At 38.4% G+C, this 13,407-nt stretch overlaps 1 protein-coding gene across 1 annotated transcript; it reads left to right on the forward strand.

The window, feature by feature from the left end:
- The first annotated feature begins 476 nt into the window (after positions 1 to 476).
- Positions 477 to 9,846, forward strand: LOC146468886 (uncharacterized). The gene is made up of 5 exons (XM_085123971.1): positions 477 to 774; positions 3,530 to 3,692; positions 4,828 to 5,788; positions 6,526 to 6,654; positions 8,151 to 9,846. Exons 1-5 carry the CDS (start codon positions 504 to 506, stop codon positions 8,883 to 8,885), a joined length of 2,259 nt encoding a protein of 752 aa, XP_084980097.1. The 5' UTR covers positions 477 to 503; the 3' UTR covers positions 8,886 to 9,846.
- Positions 9,847 to 13,407: the final 3,561 nt, after the last annotated feature.

A 13,407-nucleotide genomic window follows, 5' to 3' on the forward strand; every position in this document is an offset into this window, starting at 1 on the left:
TTGAATACAAAGTTTTTTTTTTCTTTCGACGAAATGGTGTTACTTGAACTAGCTAGTGAATGATAACATGACCAATCAGATTTCAGAGCAGAACGAAAAAAAGGGAAATTACAACTCGGGTTCAAATGTTGCACTATACACTATCTCTGATTGCAATCTCAAGCCTAGAGTCCGTTATTTCTTAAAAGATTCTGATTTTCCGGTTTTAAAGGCATCGGTTGTAGAAATCGCGCTCTGAAATCCTTAAAAATAAACTGCTGAAAATTCATGTTGAAAATATTTCGATCGGAATGTGTTCAACATTGATTTATTGACATGTGGTAATATTCGGACGGTTTGAAAAACAAAATACTTGTTACGCTACTGCCCACACGGATATTCGTCAGGGTAAGTGATCTTAGAGATGCGTCATCAACAGGCGTTATAAAGTCACGATCAGCTTTCAAAATTCTTCACTTCAACTCCGCATTTGCCAGGGTAACTGAGCATTTCGGAGCTGCACCATGACCAGCCAAAACACACCCGAGCCGAAGGTGGAGTTCAGTGATGAACCTAAATCAAAGCAGTCTTCCCGCAAGACTAAGGTACGTGTAATAGCTGCCTTAGCTGCGGTTTTACTGCTTGGAGTAGTGGTTTCTTTGGCTGTTTTTTTCACGTTGGAGGAGACAAAGCCAGGTCCCCATTTGGCAAAAGTCAATTTGAAAGAAGACGACACTCTAACCTACCGAGTTGATCAGGACATAGAGTTCAATACGGGAAATGCGGTACAGAAAGGTATGTGTTTTGCAATAAAATTTTCCGGTACACGCCACTTTCAAGCCAAATTAAAAAAATGACATATAGTAAGTTCAAATATCAGCTCTAAAAGTTTCAGAACACCCTTGAAAATTTAAAAAGAGAAGAACTTTCAAAGTTTTTGATCATGTTTTTCGTATCATGGTACCATTTCTGTGAAAAAATGGCTGACAAAATTTTCCCAGCTAGTGGCTTTGAACTAAACTTTAGAAAGCTATCACCGTTCCCAAAACCTTATAGCTGTTTTCTTCTTCTTCTTCTTCTTCTTCTTCTTCTTCTTCTTCTTTTTTGCGGCTAAAGATAAGAGTTTTGATCTCTTCCAACTTCCAAAACATAAGGAATTAAGCTTTCCAAACGCGCTAGGCGACTGTTTTTAAGTTCTTTTGCCATCTGTTACGTAAAAGCCCTTGAAAAATTTGTTGATACATGCTTTAGTTAAGAGTTCGGTTTTTTATCGCTATATTTACGTTATTAAATTATTAAGTTCTTTCCTGAACATTAGAATTTCTATACCCGTCGTGATTGCTACATTTTGCAGTGCGCAAGCTCTACGTAAGGCAATCGATAGCTATAGATTAAAAAGATGAAAGTTTTTGGTCTTAAAAATTCTTGGGCCCTCTTGAAGATTTTGCTAAGACAAGAAGAAATGTTTAATTGGGGTTTGGTCAACTACCGTCTCTACGTTGTTTCCATGAGCTTCTGAAAAATAAAGACCGTTAAAGACCGCTAGTGTTTTTTTCAATGTATGACTGATAATAGCACCAGTGGACCTTTTAAGAGCCTTACTTTGTCAATGAAAGTTCTCCCGACATCAGAACAAAAACCTAAAGCGGCATGGCTCAAGAAAAATTTCTGGTGCGACACTTGTTTTCATTTGGCAAAATCTTCCCATCCATAACTAAGAGTCATTTCAAAGGAAGGGATCTTCTTGTTTTGTGATTCATCGCCACATAAAATGTTCTCATGATTGGTTTTAAACCGAGTCTTATTATAATTACAACCGCCTCTAGTTGATGGAAGATAGCGATAAAAAAATATATGCATGTACAAAGATAAAAATGTGTTTGATGTTGACAGTAAGGTTTAAAGTCATTGGATCGAAAGAGCGGGCTCAATTTGCGTACGAAATTTAAGCTTTTTAGCGGTCAACAAAATTACTGAATCAACCTCATTTACAATTAACCGAATTAGTTCACCATATCTGTAGCTTGAGTAGTCGAACGAGTGATTCGTCTCACCATATTTTTGCAAAGCCTGCGCTCCCCGTGCGGTGAAAGGCAGAGACGGAAGTTAAGAAACCACAGAAGCTTTCGGCTTCGCCACGCACTTAAGAATTTCAAGTGGCACTTTGGGTAATTATGGTTCTCATGTGATGACAAAGCGGTTTAATGAAACTATCAATCACCTGGCAACAAAATCACTAACTAATAATAACCAATATTAACGGTTCTGTTTGCTTTGACCACAAAAAGCTTTGTTTATTACGCCGCGCGTCAGTCAACTGAGTTCCTTCAATATAGGGTGACGATGAAACAAGAAAGTTCGATGCACGTGCACTAGGTCAGCTAGCTTCGTGTATGGTCACGCAGTCGGAGAAAAAATCACGTGGTCCTTAACTTCAAAGAGGGACCTCAGCCAATAAGCGTTACGCAACAATTTCATGTACCGGTACCTCTCAATATCAACCTTTTTGAAATCTTTATTATCGATATATTTTCAATTAGTCAAAAATATTGATGACAATACTTAGAAAAGTCGTGAGGCGTCTCAGTCTATTTTTAACAACTATTTTCAATTATGTATTGAATAGCTAAAGCTTATAATTGCACCCATGAAATTCATAAATTTGTTGTCAGTTTTTGTTAAAAATAACAATGAAATCTTTAAGTCAGTGGCTATGAGTGGTAAAAACACACGATTAGGAACTCTTTCAAACTCAGTAAAGTTTCGCATAGTGACATGCAAAAAATGGTTTATGGCTTGTTCAGCAATCGAGACTTCACTTGTTATCTTTCCCTTCAACCGTTTTGATTTCATTAAGAACCAAGGGAACGCGAATCTTTTAAAACAAAATTTCAACCACTTCTTCCTCTCCATGGCCCGTATGATAGGGTCACTGAGACATAGCGTCGGGTTATGTCACACTTTTGATGGCTTGTGCGGCTATTAACGTCGTTCTGTGTAAAAATAATGTACTTGTTGACTGAAAGTTCGCTTTCTTACAGCGAAAAAAAAAATTCATTTAAGAAGGAGCGATAAATAGACATGTGATTTGTATAACAATAAGCATTACACTACACGAACATTGAATTTCAAATAAATAGTTTTTGAAAGGTGAAGCTGTTTGAATTTATTTATCTATGTCTTTATTTGTTTATTTATTTATTTATTTGTTTAATTACTAGTGTTTTTACAAGTAAGCCTTTTCACAAAAGTGGGTTACAAAGAGGTCCTCGTGGGAAAAATAAATCAACGAAACAACAGAAAAATCTTAAATGAATATCCTGGTAAATATATAGATAAATTCGATAATTTATAATCCAAAGCCAAGCGGATTACACAATAGAGATGTTAAAAAACCTCGTTGAAGTAGAGTTTCTTACGCGCAATGGTTGCGTACATAACATTCGAGCTTGAAATTAAACGTAAAATTCTCTCACCCTTAAGCTATTTCTCAATGAAATATAAGAATGGTTGACGTTTTTGACCGTTATTGTTTATGGATTTATTCCAGCTACCATCCGTGTGATAGTCAGCATCCGGGTTCTTAACAAGACGTCAGAGGAGTACTGGTTCCTACTGAAATTCAACGTGTCTGAAGTGGATGGAAATGTTGATATGAAAGTCGTTAACGTGACAGTAGACTACTTCCTGGTTCGACTAAAACTTGATGCGAGGTAATGTTCCAAATTTGTTTACATCTTTCATGATTAGCAACGGTTCAAGTAAGAGTCCTTCGTTCTTTTTGAAGAAACTTATATTGGAACCTCTCGTAAAAGTAATCATCGTCTGAACTTGTGTTGTGTTGAATACGGTATGTCTGCGTGTATACAGCTATTTCAATTAACGTTGCCTCAAGCTCACGCGAAAAGACCGAAAGATAGTACATCGCCCAGAATGTTATTTTAATCTCAAAGAAGCGGCAAAATAATTTTTGCGTTCAGAGCGAGTCGGTAGATCTTGTCAAGAAAATCACGTCAAGAGATTCATTTTCCGATATTTTTCTACCTCGACGAAATAGTACTCGGGTATTTTTTATTTTTATATTTTATTTTATATATTTTATTTTTTATATAGTTTTCAGTACTGAGCGTGAGAGTACAATACAAAAATCAGGTCTTGGTCGTCGCTCTATTTCTGCTCGGCATGCTAGTTCTTTCTACAGCGCCTGCAGGCAGCTCTGAATCTTCTGTAAATCGGCTGTAATTTCACAGTTGGCAGTGCCAATTAAGATCCGGGGTGAGAATCCTATAAAAATTTTCCTCTGTAATTTATTTTCTGTAGGAGTGAGACATAACTGAGTTTGCTTTGAAAGTTTATCAACAAATTACTCATATCACCTTGCGATCTTGTCGCTGGTAAGCTTTCCGACAATGTTGATTGAAATAGCTGCAAATCAACCGTCTGAACTAAACCATTGGGCTATTAACGACTCTGACCTTCGTTCACGATCTGGTCCCAATTGCTCAAAGAGCGGATAACTCTATCCAGTGAATAAATCGCTATCCAATGGATAAAAAGTATTCCGCCAACCAATACATTTTATTGCCTAGATAACGAAATGCCCGCTGGATAAAGTTATCCGCTCTTTGAAAAACTGGAGCCAGGTGTTCAAATGTCTTCTTGTAACTTTATGCACTCAGTGACCTCGGAATAGGAGGTCTTTTATAGAGATGAGATACGACCAAGAAACAGGGTTCGTAGGGGACGGTGCTTTTTTTATTGTCAAATTTTTCATTGGCTTATTTGTTAGCTTCACCATTTATTGCAAGTTGAGAAATTAGTGCCTAACGTTTAGTTTCCTACGTTTAGCCCACCAAACCAAGAATCTGGTGAGTCATTCGAAGTCTATGGGGATAATACCACGGATGAACAACAACTGCAACTTTTGTTCAGCGTCCTCCGGCAGCTTCTGCCGACTGTGAGACGAGATCTTTACGAAAAGGTGGATGGAAAAGAAACGCCTGGCTTAAAACCTGAAGAATCTTCTATGGCGCCTGGCTCCGTCAAAATGCACCGAGAAGCAAACACGTCGGACAAGGATTCAGTTTTGATCAAGAATCATTTTACCCGTGCAGATGTCCCTGGTATTTCATCGGAAGTCGATCTGGACCTCAAATATGCTGACTCTGCGGTCATTAAAAAGAGCAACGGAATGGTCTCTGAGAGCCAAGTCTATTTTTCTGAGCAGTTGAATCTCGGTGAACAGATTCGTGGTGAGAGTGGTTTTGATGTTACTATGATGAAAATTACTGTGAAAAGCCATGCCTCACTGATTGAAACTCTCTATTTCGGATACAATGATTCTCAAGCGGCTTCTTTTCAACTCTTCGTGAGGCTGATTGTTCCAAAACAGGAAGCTGCTTCCCTCTTGTCTGTTAACGGCACCGAAAGCCAAACGTCGTCAAATGTTTCCGAGTCGAGTGAAGAACAAATAGCCGCCCCCTTGCAGCGCTCTCGGAGATCAGTGTACCAGAACGTCAGCAACGCCAACGCATCCTTAATTGCCGAGATCTGGAGAAGAATCGGTCCTGTATGTTTAAATGTCAAAAACGCGTCCACACTCTTCAACAGGAGAATTCTTGGAGTCAGAGTGAGGGTAATTTCCCACTTGTCGGTCCACATTGATGAAGTGGGTATGCCTCTGATACAGGTTAAACTCAAGTTGCAAGTTGGAAGGCTTAGCTTTACTGTGCTTATCAGGAACTTCACGATTCCACCGCAGGAATTAATGGGTTTTCATTTGCAGTTGCCTGTACGGACACTACATCTGGTAAGTAAGCTGTCTCAACAAACATGAAAGCTTAGGCATGTGCTTTGTTTCGTTTAGAAAGAAGGCAATGGAGTAATGAGAACACACAGGCGAGCATTTGTCTCTACTTAACCTGCGTACCCTCGTTACCTCCTGACAGGGGCGTTTTGTAACAGGAAAGCTATGCTTGTGGTTTTCTTATCTGTTTATAACACAGTTTTAGGTACATTTGTAGAAAAATTTGCCTGATTAATAAGACAGAAAATCTAAATATAATAGATGGGAATTTCAGTGGATTCCACGTAGTGGCTCTTTTCTCCACTGTTTCCAGGTCGAATTGGAATTTGGAAATGAGCCATATTGGTGGGGAGCGAGTGCTCTCACCACTCCTCCATCTTTCGTTTTGGTTGCTTGGGCCATTAATAAATCCTATTCAGAACTTTCTTTTGCTGGCCATCGTTGACTTTACTTTCAAATAGCATTTATGGTAGGGCACAAGTTGGATTGGACATTAACATTAACGTCACAAGCAACAGTTGTGACATCAAAAGACGTTAAAAACGACAAAAATCCGCCATCTTGGGTTTTGTTTAGTGTAATCGATTTAAGAAAACCGCCTTAGTTGAGCCAACAGTAAACTAAATGGATAGATAGGATTTAAAATTGAGCTAATGGCTTATGTCTAAATTACTGAAAGAGGGTTAAACATTTTCAGCTAAATGGAGAACTAACTTTGTCTTCTTCGTTCCTCTCCCCAGCGCTTTGGCGGCTTCCGTATTTGGGGCGTCCGATTTGTGGGGCGTATGGTTCTTACAATTAAAGTCCGGTTCTGGCTGAGTGTTCCTCTTGATAAGAATTCTCTGGTTCCTCTGAAGTTGTTCATCAAGGTAATAAACCCTAGCTATTATTCAAATGATGTTGACTGAACAAAGCTTTAGGGAAGTAGTCATGACTTGTAAGTGTACAAACAGTACAGAAAGATTAAGTTATTTTTTCTCAGTTTTTGCCCTTCAAGTATAAAGCTGTACTTTCAACGTTTTGCAGTTTGGTGGGTTCGACCCTTGTTGACTGTAATAATATTGAGTCTATACCTTAACGTTTACGCGACATGACCTCAAGACGGCGGTTTTTTAAAATAAGAATATGTTTCAATCAGTAGTTTCTTGTACGTACAAATGACCGCGACACGTAGGTGGATTTGCAACTGTGTCCCCGAAACAATTGTGACTAATCGATCCTTCAAATTTAACTGAAATAGTTATTGCCTGTCTTTTTGTTGTTCTCTCAGCATTTCAAACGATGTTAAACGAAAACTTAGTTATATCAGCCCTGGAATAATATGGTAACCTGCGCTTTTAAAATGGATCAGTTGTTTGGAGTCGGCCTTTTTAAAAGATATTAGCCGGATCGTTAGCTGGCACAGAATTACGAGTTTAAACTATAGGGCTTCTGCCACTTTAGAAGTTGCATCGGCCGATCTTGTTAAATAATAGATCCTTTCAATCGTTATATACTATCTGTTTATCGTTGTCCGCGGAAATTAATATTTGGTGGTTTTTCAGAACAAATACTAGCCCTAGAAGCGAAGATTTAAGAATATCTAATTTTGAATTGAAACTTTTGGACTAGTATTTTTTTGAAACAGAGATACTTGTCGTTTTTATTGTTCATCACGAAATTGTCTTCCAAAAAAAGTCCCTGATGAAAGGCATCTAAAACTTTCAAATCGCCATTTAGATCTTTAAGCCGAAAATTTGAAATAAAAAATACGAGTAAACACTCAGGATATCAATTCAATGAAACTAACCTATTCTTTTAAGAATTAGAAAATAATCAAGCTTTTAATTATCCTAATTTTGTTTTCAACAATGAATTCTATCCTATTTTGTTTTTGCCTCATTTGATTCATAAATCAACATAATGCTTACTTAATTCCAGCGTCTTGAAAGTAACCAGAAGTTGCTAAGTCGCGCGCATGCCCAGTCGCTTGAACGCTGTCAAGGATCAGATAAAGATTATGACGTAAAGTGGTTATTTTAAGAATTGGCTATGATATAGAGTGGTTTATAGGGCTTCGGACTGACGATGCGAACGCGAATGGTTCGATGCTGCTCTCCACAATCTCTTTCTGTTCTCCAGAAGGAAACTGCCTTTTCTTTGCGTTCCTTCACCTCCGACTTACAAATTGGCAGCTGCAGAGAGCTGTGTATCTCATGCAGGGTCGGTGGAGAACTAATCTTCCTGGTAGCTTCGTATTAGATATTTCATACTACCAGTGAGCTAATTGGGGGTGCACAAACTGTTATTTACTGTTATTGTAATTTTGGACTGTTCAAACTGTTCCTGGAATGACTTTGTTCTCTCTATCTCTTTGCATGTGCAGATTACACCTTCTGCTGACGTCCAAGCAAGATTTGAAGCATCTTTTACGTTCGACAGATTCAGACAGCAACTCAGTCTAAACGGCACATTACTGCGTGTTAAACTCCCTTTGACTTTGTCCTTCTGTGACGGTAAACTGTGTGTGAGCCTGTCCGCACGCTTGGACGCAGTGCATATCAAAGTCTTCCGTTCACGGTATTACCGTCTGGTTTGGTTTAGGTGGAGGCGGAGATGGTTGGGCTGGGGCTGGGGCTGGATACGGAGAAGGTTTTCGGTGTGGCGTCTTGTTAGGCGGAGAAGTGGGAGATTTAGCTTTTACCAGCAGAATTTGACGCTAGTTAATGTGTGCAACATGACAAAAAATGTAACTACTTCAAGTACACCAACACCAACGAGTACACCAACAATATCAATGACACCTACTATTACACTAACTACTTCGACTGCTCCTACTATCTCGACGACACCGACTACATCAACTGCACCAACTTCATCAACTGCACCAACTTCATCAACTGCACCAACTTCATCAACGGCACCGACTTCATCAACGGCACCGACTACATCAACTGCACCAACTTCATCAACGGCACCGACTTCATCAACTGCACCAACTTCATCAACGGCACCGACTACATCAAGTGTGTCGACTGCACCGACTCAATCGACTACATCACCTCAACCGACTGCATCTTTAGTGACTACTTCAGCAGCGTCAATGTCAATGTCAATGTGATAAACCGAGGGGATCACCTAATCGGTTATATCAACGGCATAAGCAATACTTAAACTAAACTAAAAACTCCATTTAAAGTACAAAACATTGAGAGAAGCGAAGGTGAAAACCAGCAACGAGAACTTTAACTTTTTGGCAGGGCAAGGAGCCACTGCGTCATTAGTTGCCATAGAAGGTGAAAGCCTGCTGCGGTTTTGACCTCGTTTAAAAGATGTATGGTCTTTTATAAACAAGTAAGTAAAGAAAGAAACTAGGAACTATAATTGTATAAACTTTCATAATTGTCTGAAGACCTTTTGCTGACTGTTTCGTAACGTAGAGTACAACAATTCAGGTATTTAACTGTTTCAAATTGGTAACTTCAAAGCAGAAACTCAAGTTGAGTGGACTTCGAGGAAATATAAAACTCCTGAATGCCTGGGCTTGTGAAAACAATTCAATTTATCAGTGCCAATGATTGATTGACATTATACTAAGTGGGAGAAGAGAGAACAGTTCTCTACAAAAATTCGTAAGACCCTCTAGAATAACAACCACCAAGGCTAATGTCTGTGCTTCCTCGTTATATACCCATCTTTCGTTCCTGCTTTTATTTTTATTTTTATTTTTTCAGTTTTTTTAGTCTCTTTCCATGGTTTCTTGTAAAACCAAACCAAAGCAATTACTCTGGACAATCGCAACAGATATAAACAACACAACGAGCCAAGCACGGGAAAACGCGTGCGGCGAAAACACGATTGGTTTTGGGTTGGATTTCCATTGGTTGAGAAAGTGGCGCGAGTTTTGTTAACCAATCACATAGCGTAGTAATGCAAAGCCAAAGCAAACGCAAAATTACTTTCGACGCTCAATTAGAAACCGCTGTAAATGTAAACTCTCCTAAAGCTTTTTTTAAAGTTTATTTTTCAAAATTAAAAGTGAAAGTATTCATACTAGCATTAATTAAGTAAGCTTTAAGTTTTTTTTTTGAAAGCTTGCTATGCATGTAATTGCTTAGTATCTTAGAATCAACTTTCACCAAGAGCATTAAAATGAAGTTTGCACCACTCTTCAATCTTACAGTCATTTGTTATACGCTTAGTACTTATACGAATGATGTTCCCGCTTCAATGAGTTACGCTATAACGGCACCAAGTGGCATCATAGTTAATAAAAGGCATTGGTTATATATGAAGAATGACCTTTTAGTTATGTTTTTGGTAGAATTTTTGGCCTTGACCGTACACAAACCACAATACTTTGAAATGAGTTGGAGCAACTAACCAATAGAAACGTTCCTGTTAAGATATTCAACTGTAGTGTGAACTTCAAAAAACGATTGTGCACGGTCGCGGCCCTTCCAACATAAATTGAAGCATCATTGTTGCCATGGCAAGGTTTCATAACCAGTCCCTCAATTAACTATGATAATATCATGAACCAATAATTTGAGCTCAATGGACCAATCGCGTTCTATAATCACACATCTCGGTTTATTAGATTAAATAAAAACCTTGCTACTCCCCGACTGTCGCTGCCTTTAACCTTACTCCTGTTTAGATACGAAAAATTATCATTAAAGGTGTTGTAATGAAAGTTCATAATTAATCGTTTGGCTCAGAATTGTCATTAGGGAGCTTAAGCAGCAACGGCGGCAACGGCAACGAAAACGTCGCCTGAAAATATAACTTTATTTCATTTGTGCTAGTTGGCGATTATTTCAACTCGCTCAACCTCACAGAAACGGCGAACTATCCAGGAACCAAACTGGTAGGAGTGGCGTTCAAGTTAAGAAAGAAAATGAAAAATTCACCGTCGTGTGCTCACGTTCTCCAAAAAATCTAGAATTTGGTCATTTTCGTTATTGTTTTGCAGAGGACAGCAAAGAAATGAACCAAAATGAAAAAGCACGTACAGAACGATTGTTTTTGCTCATTAAACCTATTATTTTGTGGCGTTGTCGTCGTTGCTTAAGCTTCCTATTATATTGCCTTACAGTCAGTCAACACTATCGCCAGTCTTTTTTTTCTTCCTTCTCCTCTCTCTTCTATTTCCTTTCTTCTCTCCTTCCCCTCATTCCGATCCTTCTCGACGCCAAAAAAAGAAAAGGAAAAAAAATAGTTTAACGGTGTCGTTTTCCATAGTCTGTGCATAAACAACACCGAAAAACATGTCTGTTCTCAGAGGCTACGTGGCGAGTTTAAATCGCCCACCTTTTTCGGTGAAAATTCACCAAGATACAGAAATGCCTTTTGCATATAGACAAAAATATTACTTCTCTGCAAGGCGTTAAAACCGTGTCCAGGTAAAACTTTGAAGTCGTATGAGCAAAAGGATCGGCTTCAAAAAATGATAACAGCAATTTTATTACCTGCATGATAGTATACAGCCAGCTTTCTTTCTTGAATGACCCCTCTTGACAAATATCTTTACCATAATTTCAATTCTTTAATGTCAAAAAAATATATATTATCGGCCACAGTTGGCCCCAAGTTTTTCTCTTCTAAAACAAGATAGCTGTAACAGCTGACAGCTTGGAAGAATCACTAAACGGGAGGGGGAACTGGCATGAAAGAGAGGAGAATATTGGTGGATGATAACAGTTTCTGTTATGTTATTACATTCTTGTGATGTCTATTGGACAAAGCTAATAAATAAAATAAAGAATTAAGAGCGAGTCCGCGTAAGAGCCATGCCCTCACTCGGATTTCGGTAGAGAATACATTTCCTTCATATTTTCTGCACAAAACAGGCAACATAGAGAATGAACAAAAATGGTGTTTATTTGGGCAGATTCGCTTGTTTTATTTATTTATTTTTTATTTTATTATTTTTTTTTTGGGGGGGGGGGGGGGGATTTTTATAGCCACCTCAAAAAGCACAAAAAAATGAAGATTAAAACACAAAATTTTGGGGTAATACACATTCAGTGAAACAGCTTAATTTTTTCAGAATTGCTAAATTATTGTTTCTTCTTTCTAATTACTTAAAAGCTGTTTGTCTTTTAAAAAAGGAACTCAAAGTTTGGATTTTTTTTGTCTCACCCTCTCAAATCGCTTCTATCATTTTTGCCAATAGAGCATTTAAATAAATTGATTTTTTTGAAAGGTGGGACCTCAGCTTGAATAATGACTTTTGTCACTCTCTTATACTAAGGCTAAACAGCAAATATAGCAATTAAAAGTTGTGGGCACTCTTCAGTTTGAAGTGCAAAAAATTATTAATAGTAATTTACCGAAAATTCAACTTTATGTTTAAAAACTCAGAAAATTCGCTTTCGTTTTTAATAAAGTGCGATGAAGTTTTCGATCATTATGAGATTAATTTAGTACAAATAAAACCTAGACTAAATCGTACACCAAAATGTTGTGCCAAATAATCCCGTATTATTTGCTACCGGCTTTGGTAAATCGAGTCATGCTTCACGCATTTTTGGTCAATATTCATTATAATCGGTACATAGCGTGAAGCACTGTTCGAAGCTTCGCATCCAGCTTTTAAAAGCTGTGCAGATGCGATTGAACTGATTAAATCGGTCTTCTCCTAAAAATGAAACATTAGCATTGAATTCAAACATGAGAAAGATTATTTTAGGGGTACTGCGACACTGCTAATACTCTCTACCAACGAACTAATTATTTTTTTTTTGGTCAATGCGCTATCATGTTATGTATTAACTGTTTCAGTATTCTCTGTCTTAGTGTCCTGGATTAGTGGTGTAACGTCTACTCAAGTATGAAAATTAATGAGGTTATTATGTATTTTGACCATCGCCGCCATCGTGCAACACATTGTTACTTGTTACATAGCTGAAGTTTTTCCCGCCAAAGCACACGCATTCATTGGCTAGTTCATAGTCACATGACATGTAACAATAGAACTTTTGCCGGAAGGAAACTACAAGTCAAATTTCAATGAAATTTGGCCCGTCATTTACGGAGAGCACTTCGAAAACCTCGCTAAAACTTGCTTGAAACTTAAGCTCTCGCTTACCTGCCTCGCCATATGGCAAGAAGGATGATGTGCGGTCCCTCCTGGGTAGCTCATTTACGGAGGAGTTCATTTATTGAGACACAGGCCTTCGTTGAAAACAAAGTTCATTTCAAATCGGGTGCCATTCTTGCCGCCGACCAAGCCGTGTCCCTGGAATGTTGGAACAAACTCACGGTCAAACCTAGGCACGAGTACTAAAATGGCCCAGCCGGGGAAATCCACGGGAAGCCTTTGGCACGTAACAAACCACACACACCCCCTCCCGGCTAAGTGCAGTTCTGTACCAGCCAGCCGGCCTTGTTGTGACCTTTATCAGTAACGCGTAAAACATTATTTTGTTCATCAGTTAGCCTGCAACGTGGTATAATTGAGCTGGGTTTGCATTAACGTGACAAGAGAATATAAATAAATATACAACTTATACCGAATTACCTCGACATATTTGCTCATCCACAAAAGTGACTACATCTTCCCGCGGATGTAACTTTGTACCAAAATTTGATTGTATTGACTGTGACCTACCGAAACGACTAAACACTCATCGCCAGAT

This window comes from Pavona decussata, unplaced genomic scaffold (assembly GCF_977016875.1).
Source record: "Pavona decussata unplaced genomic scaffold, jaPavDecu1.1 SCAFFOLD_128, whole genome shotgun sequence".
Taxonomy (NCBI): Eukaryota; Metazoa; Cnidaria; class Anthozoa; order Scleractinia; family Agariciidae; genus Pavona; species Pavona decussata.

Excerpts from the sequence above, each read along its gene's own strand:
- LOC146468886 (XM_085123971.1), top strand. The coding sequence starts at position 504 with ATGACCAGCCAAAACACACCCGAGCCGAAGGTGGAGTTCAGTGATGAA. Across the intron at positions 3,693-4,827 it reads CGACTAAAACTTGATGCGAG|CCCACCAAACCAAGAATCTG; the intron begins GTAATGTTCCAA and ends TCCTACGTTTAG. Across the intron at positions 5,789-6,525 it reads CTGTACGGACACTACATCTG|CGCTTTGGCGGCTTCCGTAT; the intron begins GTAAGTAAGCTG and ends TCCTCTCCCCAG.